This window comes from Anarrhichthys ocellatus, unplaced genomic scaffold (assembly GCF_004355925.1).
Source record: "Anarrhichthys ocellatus isolate YVR2014 unplaced genomic scaffold, GSC_Weel_1.0 scaffold87, whole genome shotgun sequence".
In the NCBI taxonomy this organism is placed as follows: Eukaryota; Metazoa; Chordata; class Actinopteri; order Perciformes; family Anarhichadidae; genus Anarrhichthys; species Anarrhichthys ocellatus.
Genome location: NW_022280117.1, coordinates 927,353 through 935,941, shown reverse-complemented (window position 1 = coordinate 935,941; position 8,589 = coordinate 927,353). Strand labels below are relative to the sequence as shown.

The 8,589-nt window shown below is 41.0% G+C and overlaps 1 protein-coding gene across 1 annotated transcript in view; it reads left to right on the top strand.

Annotated features, from left to right (window-relative positions):
- Positions 1 to 5,609, top strand: part of LOC116398698 (kinesin-like protein KIF2A) — a 12,274-nt gene extending 6,665 nt beyond the window's left edge. The window contains exons 13-21 of the mRNA XM_031875224.1: positions 222 to 364; positions 461 to 665; positions 1,540 to 1,650; positions 1,756 to 1,823; positions 1,918 to 2,007; positions 3,248 to 3,392; positions 3,723 to 3,824; positions 3,943 to 4,078; positions 4,859 to 5,609. Coding sequence (XP_031731084.1) covers positions 222 to 364; positions 461 to 665; positions 1,540 to 1,650; positions 1,756 to 1,823; positions 1,918 to 2,007; positions 3,248 to 3,392; positions 3,723 to 3,824; positions 3,943 to 4,078; positions 4,859 to 4,944 — 1,086 coding nt within the window. The 3' untranslated portion in view covers positions 4,945 to 5,609. The remainder of the gene's footprint in view (positions 1 to 221; positions 365 to 460; positions 666 to 1,539; positions 1,651 to 1,755; positions 1,824 to 1,917; positions 2,008 to 3,247; positions 3,393 to 3,722; positions 3,825 to 3,942; positions 4,079 to 4,858) is intronic.
- Positions 5,610 to 8,589: the final 2,980 nt, after the last annotated feature.

Sequence of the window (8,589 nt, the reverse complement as noted above, 5' to 3'; positions counted from 1 at the left end):
CCCCTGGTGGACACTAGAGAGAATGCAGCTTTAAGACACTTTTCAGACCCGGAGGTTGCCGCTTTACAGGACGCACGTTAAATATATAGTCATTTTGTCTTAAATTGTTCTTGTATACTTCCTCTTTTTATTTCTATTTTTGTTTTAGTTTTCTTCCGTGCTTATCTTCTCCTCTGGGGATCAACAAAGGCTAATCTTCTGTTGTTATCTTATATAAAAAGGTGTTCGATCTGCTAAACCGCAAAACCAAGTTACGGGTGCTGGAGGACGGGAAGCAGCAGGTGCAGGTGGTGGGGCTGCAGGAGAAGGAGGTGAAGTGCACAGACGACGTCCTCAAACTCATCGAAGTGGGAAACAGCTGCAGGTCCGGACGCCGTCGTTTAAATAAAACAAGACACCAGGAGCAGAAGTTGGTTCCCGGTCCTCGATGATAAGCTTTGTGTCTCTTCGTCTCCTTCAGGACCTCCGGTCAGACCTCGGCGAACGCTCACTCTTCTCGGAGTCACGCCGTCTTCCAGATCATCCTCCGCCGGCGGGGGAAGATGCACGGAAAGTTCTCCCTGATTGACCTGGCGGGCAACGAGAGAGGAGCCGACACGTCCAGCGCCGACCGCCAGACTCGCCTCGAAGGAGCCGAGATCAACAAGAGCCTGCTGGCACTAAAGGTCTCCTCAGTAGTGAAAGACATCCGGTGCATTAGTGGCTTTACTGGAACAGAGCAGTCAGCTGGGATGTGAAAGGCTGTTCAGTCTCTAAACACACTGGAGAGTGAGGTTTTTATACATCGTAGGTTTAACGTCTGACCGGCCACAGTCGGGGCGTGACATCAGATTAAATACATAATTTAATAAATATCTGAAAAAGTGGATTTTCATCCAGGAAATGAATATAAGTTGTGTGAACTGTTCCTCGTTTCTTTGGGTCACGGGTCAGTCTGTTTTCAGTACAACAGAGAAAACAAAGCAACAGTTGCTCATTGGCCATAATTCTTACTTTTCTCAGTTAAGGGACTCAAATACTGGCCTATTGTCAATAATAAATAAATGATTAACAAAAGTAAATACTAGAAATGTTTGTAGTGTAACTGTTGAGTATATTTTATTTACTTTGGCTCCCTGTCTGTGTTGTTTCACGTATATTTTAGTGTGAGATCAATGACTATTGTCAACAGTCGACAGCATCTTTTTGATAGTAATTCTTGGCAGATTTGACTGATTCCTTCAGATTCTGTATCTGAATATGATTAAGAAATATATGATTTAAGTTCAAATAATCTCAGTCAATTGTATAAAACGTCAAGAAAAGGTGAAAAATACACATCCACAAAGCACAAGATGCTTGTTTTGTCCAAACAACCGTCCAAAACCTAAAAATATTAATTTAAGATGATATAAAACAGCTGAAACGAGACATTATTTTCACGTTTTCTTGATAAATATTTTACGCAGTTAGTCGACTAATTGTTCCAATAATAATGTGCTATACCTTTAGACATTGTTCCTCTACACAACCACTCATGATGTTCCTGTCTGCCTGTAGGAGTGTATCCGGGCGTTGGGCAGAAACAAACCTCACACTCCGTTTAGAGCCAGCAAGTTAACTCAAGTGCTGCGAGACTCCTTCATCGGAGAGAACTCCAGAACGTGCATGGTGAGACCAAAGCAGAGCCGTGTGCATATTATTACAAGCTCCAGTAGATTCATGAATTATTATAGAAAATGTGATAAATATTTCTCTCAATGTCTCCCTGCACAGATTGCAACCATCTCTCCTGGAATGGCGTCATGTGAGAACACTTTGAACACGCTGAGATATGCCAACAGGTACAACAGATTCTCCTTTTAAAAAGATTTAAATTACATTAATGTCTGAACATCATGACACGATCCTCTCTCGTCTCCTCGTCTCGGTTCCTAGAGTGAAGGAGTTTGGGATTAGTCCCTCAGACATTCCCTTCTCCCAGAGCGGAGGAGGAGGGAGTCGCTCTGAGCTCTCCCCTTCTTACGAGTAAGATCGATTTATACGACATGTCTCATCACTTCTCTCCACAAACAACTTACCACCATACTGCCGTATGACATTAACCATTAATTACCACTTTTTGTTGCTCCCTGTCCACTCAGAAGTTACCCAAAGTCACTTAGAGCTATAGAAATATATTCCAGTCACAGCTTAGTATTCCATATTGTCTTATTGTCAATAAATCCAATTAAAAGACCAAAACTACCAATGAATGCACCCACTAACAAGTGTTACAGAGCTCCATTAAAAACACAATGTTCCTTCATTCTGACTCAATCCCACATAAACAGTCTTCACTAGAGGAGCAAATGTGGATTCATCCGCCACTGAAAATAGTCCCCAACAAATGCACCATTTCCTCCATTTTGAGACGGACACGTTGGGATCCGTTCACACCGGGACGTCTCTCTTTGAGTCTCGGACACAATAACAAACAGACCGGTTCAAGTCAAACGTGCAGAAATAAGTTTTCTTTCAGACACTTATAATAACAATCTGAGCCCGTCAGTGGCAGCAACGAGCACTTTTACTGGATGTGCCGTTACATTAGTTTGCAGCGTTCTCCCTAAATACTGGAGCAATTAAATAAAAACAGTTGTTGTTCCCATCAGTCACTTAAAATATGGTTGAAAAATACCAAAGTTAGCCTTTAACTGCAGGGCTGCATTTAAAGTCCCCTTCCATCACTTTTTATTCTCGTTTCTTCACTTGGATGTCTGGGACTATTTAATAAATTGTAATATTCATACAGACACGTCACACACTTCTAGTGGGTCGTAAGTGATGATTGAGAGGAGTTATCGTTGCATAAGTTCATGTGTTTTATATTGTTTTAGGAAAATGCTGCATCCAGTACCTTTTAAAGATAACTATTAGTGTTTTAAGTCTTGAAAGATGTCTGTGTCTGATGATGGCCAACACAATATATTCAGTAGATTTTTAGGATGCACATCACCTCAGTTAGTAGAAGGGATGCCTGTTTTTTGTTTATTTTACATCAACAGTTTTCTCCACCGTTCAGTATTTGTTGATGTTGAACTGCTTTTATTGTTCCAGGCTTTATTGCTGCTCACCCTGCATGCAGTCAGTCTGTATCGTTTGTTCCTCTCGGCATGAATTAAGCATTTTCACCCTCAACACGTCTGCACACTGCACGCAGCTCCCGACCATTCTGCTAGACGAGACACCTCAGCTGTAGTTGCAACGGTCCTGTTGTTATTTTAAGGGTGAAGGAACTCACGGTGGACCCCGAAGCGGAGATGGACATCCGTCAGGGAGGACACGTCAACCAGCTGGAGGTGCTGGAGGCTCAGTGGGGAGTCGGGAGTTCTCCGCAGAGAGACGACCTGAAGCTGCTCTGTGAACAGAACGTAAGACTAACTCAGACTCTCTCTCTCATGTAACAAAGCAATTAAAATGATTCACATTCTTTTAAACAATACTCCAGACAATTCATTTAACATTTAACTTTACAAAATCATGACCGTGGATCTCCACCCACCACAGTCTCATCCTGTAGGAGTCACTGGTGGAATATGATGCTAAAGAGAGTTTAACTTTTGATGGTACTCTGACTGCTGAACCGTTCCTTTAATGTGCGAACAGCAGTGTTCAGTTCATTCTTTCGGGTATCTGAAGTGCAGACCGTCTTGTCACAGTGTCTCTGATGTTAAACCAAACATGGCTGTGTTTCTCTGCAGGAGGAGGAGGTTTCCCCGCAGCTCTTCACCTTCCATGAAGCCGTCTCTCAGCTGGTGGAGATGGAGGAGCAGGTTCTGGAGGACCACAGGGCCGTTTTCCAGGTACAGCTCACATCTAATGTCCATTTTAGTTTAAAATTCCGGCAGATTCTCATCCTCTTCATCAGTCTTACATTATAAAGTTCAAGCAACACTGGAAGTGTCTAAACTGTCCTTACAGGAGTCGATCCGCTGGCTGGAGGACGAGAAGGTGCTGTTGGAGATGACGGAGGAGGTGGACTACGATGTCGAGTCGTTTGCAACTCAACTAGAACAAATCCTGGACCAGAAGATCGACATCCTCACTGAGCTGAGAGGTAAAGATCATTCGTCCGGTCGTTAAATGTTGAAGCTTCTTTCAGACCCTTAAAGTTACTGTGAGGAACTTTTAACTGGTCCTGAACCAGTCTCAGTTTACTCCTGATCCTCTATCAGACCTCCATCAGTAAAGACACCATCAGAGAGAAGATGGTCTGTTTCTATAGAGTTATTCTTAATGCTCGTCATCAGGGCCACCGGGTCGGATTCTGTTGAAACCAGATGAACTCATGCAGGTTCACCAGAACCTCCTTCAGCTCAGACTCCAGCAGAGACCGGTCCACCGTGGACAGACCCAGATCCTCCAGCAGAGACCGCTCCACCGTGGACAGACCCAGATCCTCCAGCAGAGACCGCTCCACCGTGGACAGACCCAGATCCGGAGCTCCGGAGGGAGGAGGAGAGCTCAGCTCCCGGCAGCAGCAGCGTCTCCACCTCCTCCTCCAGGAGCAGAGCTTCTCCTCTCTGGGAGTCAACACCGACACCACGCTGCTGGAGACCCAGGACGTATTGCTGGACCCGCTGGAAGGAAGGGAGGCACAGGAGAACCAGAACCAGGACTGAGAGGGGCAGACTGTCAGACCCTGCTGCAGTAAAATGAGGTTTTCTAAAGAGACTGGTGCTCAGAGACACTACCACTTTAGTCCACAGGGAGCAACAGAATCACCACTAAATGAAGGTTCCTTGTAGTAACTTTAAGTGCAGTACTTGAGTAAATGTACTTAGTTACATTCCACCACTGCTAACCTGTGCTGTGATATCATTCTCTCTTCTTTCAGATAAAGTCAAGTCTTTCCGTTCTACACTCCAGGAAGAGGAGCAAGCTAGCAAACAGATTACCCCGAAGAGGCCTCGCGCACTATAGACGCACATAAATTATATATTTCACTGTAATATTGACTCGAGGAAGATGAAGGAGGTCGAGAGCGGATTTGGCTCAGCTGTGATTTTACGACTTTACTGTCTTCTGTGCGTTTGGTCTCTCCTCCACCTCTTTGCTGTACAGGCTGCCGTCGCTTCCCATCATGCATCTGTCCATCTGTACCACCAGAGAGCAGACCGTCTCTGCTCTGCCATCCTCCCGTGAAGTGTTTACAAGGTTTTTTTTATGTGTGATAAGTCACAAGTGCTTCATTATAAAAAGAAAAAAAAGTGAATAATTATGTTTTGAATACATTTTTATAGAGTCAAATCATAGCTTATCCTCACTTTGGCCAATTTTATAAAACAACTTTTGCCATTTTGTGCAATATTTGGAGGATTTTATTCCCGTTCGCTCCCCTTGTTTCAGCTCAGGGGTGAACGGGGCACGTTGTTTGTGTGTAAAATGAACCACTGTGTGTTTGTGTTGATACTGTATGTAATATATGTTCGATTGAGAGAAAGCTAAAAAGACTAAGCTAACCCTGCATCACATTAATTGACCTAATGGGGGCACTATAATCAAAGATTCCAGAGTGTCCCATAAAACAATTACTGAAACAGTAATTTTTCAGTTGCCAAAATAAAGAAAGTCTACTTGTTGCTGTACTTGTTTTATTAATGTTCTGTTTCAATGGTTTGTGTGAAAGTTGTTGGACTTCTTAAAGAGTTAAAGGATGATGTCTGTGTTCTACAATTTAGTTGTTGCCAACAAATCCAGTTAAAAGACCAAAGCCAGTCAGTCAATTCATTATTTCTAACTTTTCTACCCAGTCTGTGGCTCTCAGCCTAAATATGTTTGACGTAAAGTCTCAAAAGTATAGTGATGTTTAGAGGGAATAAGGCATTTGTTGGGGACTATTTTCAGCTGCGGATGAATACACCTGTGGTGCTCTGGAGCATCATTCCAAAGGAGGAACACTTTCATTACATTACAGTCATTTAGCAGACGCTTTTATCCAAAGCGACTTACAATTCAGATTCTATCACATTTCTACACCATAGGCACAACTACGGGAGCAATTTTGGGGTTAAGTGTCTTGCTCAAGGACACATCGACATGCAACTACGACGGCCTGCTAGCCACTTAGCCACAGTCGTTCAAAGCAAAGATTGGCTCAAATAATGTATTTTAATATAATTAAAAAGATATATATATATATATTGTGATTAAAAAAATATGTCCACATACTGTGTATAAAAGGGAAATTTATATGAATACAAATTGGTAGTCCTAGTTGTACTTGTGCCAACGGTCAATATGGTCAAACATCCGGTCTGTAAGGCTCCTCCCTCTTTCCCATGATCAACCTGTAGCATCTAAGCTAGCTGTGGCTACAACCAGTCCCTCTAGTACATTACAATACTTAATACTTAATACTTAATCAAATAAATATCATCTTATTTACACATCACTTAACACTACGATCACCTGCGCAGCCATTAAACGGCCGTCTGGGTTTTTAAAACAGGGCGGATTTGTTATCTTTAGGGCTAGAGGGTTTTCCCGCCTCTGCTCAAGTAGCGGTTAAGAGAAAACTCACCAGAAGAAGAGGTTCAGTCCGTCAGACAGAGAGCATGCCGGGTAATTTACCCGTTTAGAACCTAATTATTCGTCTTCCACTCCGTAAAGGTGTTTCCGCCGGAGACTCACCAAGCTGGTTTAGTCTGAAGTGGGGTCACTTGGTTTAGTTTTTATTGGCCTTATTGAATACTTATTTCCAAGAAACTTATGAGCACATCTCTGGTAACCACAATATTTTAAGTGGTGCTTTTGCATGAGTCTTTGTGGAGAAACTCAGTTTTATAATCTATTAGTTGATAAAAATGCTATGAGTGTTCGTCGACTAAGTATATTAGAATACAGTGGCGGCTGGTCAATAGAGGGCGCTAGGGCGCTGCCCCACCTTGAGCCACAACAAATAAAATAAATAACAATAATAATAAACTATACAAATTGTCAATATTTGTGTTTTTGAAATATGGAATCACCCTGTAATATGTGTAAAATATGATATCTGCGGTAAATATATGCTTTTCCTGCATGTCCTCTCCATGTGCACGTCTCAGCTGCTCTGGGGTGCTGGAGAAACTGCCCAAAAGAGGCGGGTCTATGAAGCAGTTTATGAAGCAATCAGCGTCCTCAAATAGATTCAGCTTGGATATATATAGATATATAGATATCTATATATAGATATATAAAGGGTTTAGTCTCTCCAGCTCCCTCTGACTTTAATTGTATTCATAATAAAAGTTATTGAGGGAAACATCAGATTATGAAAATACAAATCTTTCTAATAAATGAAGAAAGTTGTTTGTGGTCCTTTTGTTGTTCAGTCTACAATGAACATTAATTTAAACCAGATGTTGAATCAGAAAGATGAACGGTTTCAACCGGAAGCGATTTTTGCTTGAACCGGAAGTTGAAACCGGAAGCGATCATCGCTTGAACCGGAAGTTGGAAATAAAGATATTTCACTCTAAACCACAAATATCGACCAGCTGGTGGCACTGGAGGACTCTCAAAATATCACAACGAACCATCCCAGTATTCTTTGATATATTTAAGTGAAAACCAAAGTAAAATCACACGCGCACACGTTGAGTTACCGTCCAATTGTATTTATTCCACAGAACAGACAATGGTAGGGAGAGCCGGGCAGAGGTCAGAGGTCGGCCCAATCTGCCCGGAAACATATGACACAGGACACATGACAAACTTATCCTCTGTCTGAAATCATGGTGGTGTTAATCAAATACACAAGGTGCTTTTATCAGTGGTTGTCAATGTCACAAATTAAAGCTAAACATTTTCCGAATCATGTAAAAATAATTGACAGCCATCTGTATACCGGTGCTAACAAAATAATAAAAACACTGTATTTTAAAGCCCTCTGTTTAGCATTTAGAAGGAGAATATTGTAACTTAATTAATGGTTCATAACACTTGGTGTTTTGGAAGTTGTAAACAGTTACACATATATGACTATAGCCCATCCTATGAAGCATGTATAACATGTAGAAATGCTTAGAAACAAAAAAACTGAACATACAAGTTGTAATCATACGTGAATAAATCCTATGGTAAAGCATTTAATAACTGTTTATGTACATGTACTCATCAGTTACAGGCAAGTTTATTAATGTATTTTAAAACCCATGGAGACATATACGATTATAACTATGTTATGTTATTCTATCAAGTATTGATTATTATCCAATGATGGATGCTTTATACTGTCGGTAGAGTACATGTTGTATTAAATTAATATAGTTTCCTTATAATTGCTTACAACTAGATTATAAATTATGTTTTAATAAACAGTTATTAAGTGTTTGTGATGCTTATAAATGCTAAATAAAAGGGTTAAAATAGAAATACTTTTGAGCATGTCAAACTGAAATCTAAAACTGCATATTTCCAAAATATATCTGAATTATTGCCACCATATATTTTGACACTTTAATATTCTATATGTATGTCACAGACAGCTGTGTATTTAAAATATGACATCCTGTGTGGATTTATAAATAATTATAAATCATATAGATCTTTATACAACTTAATAATAAGGCACCCGTTATACGA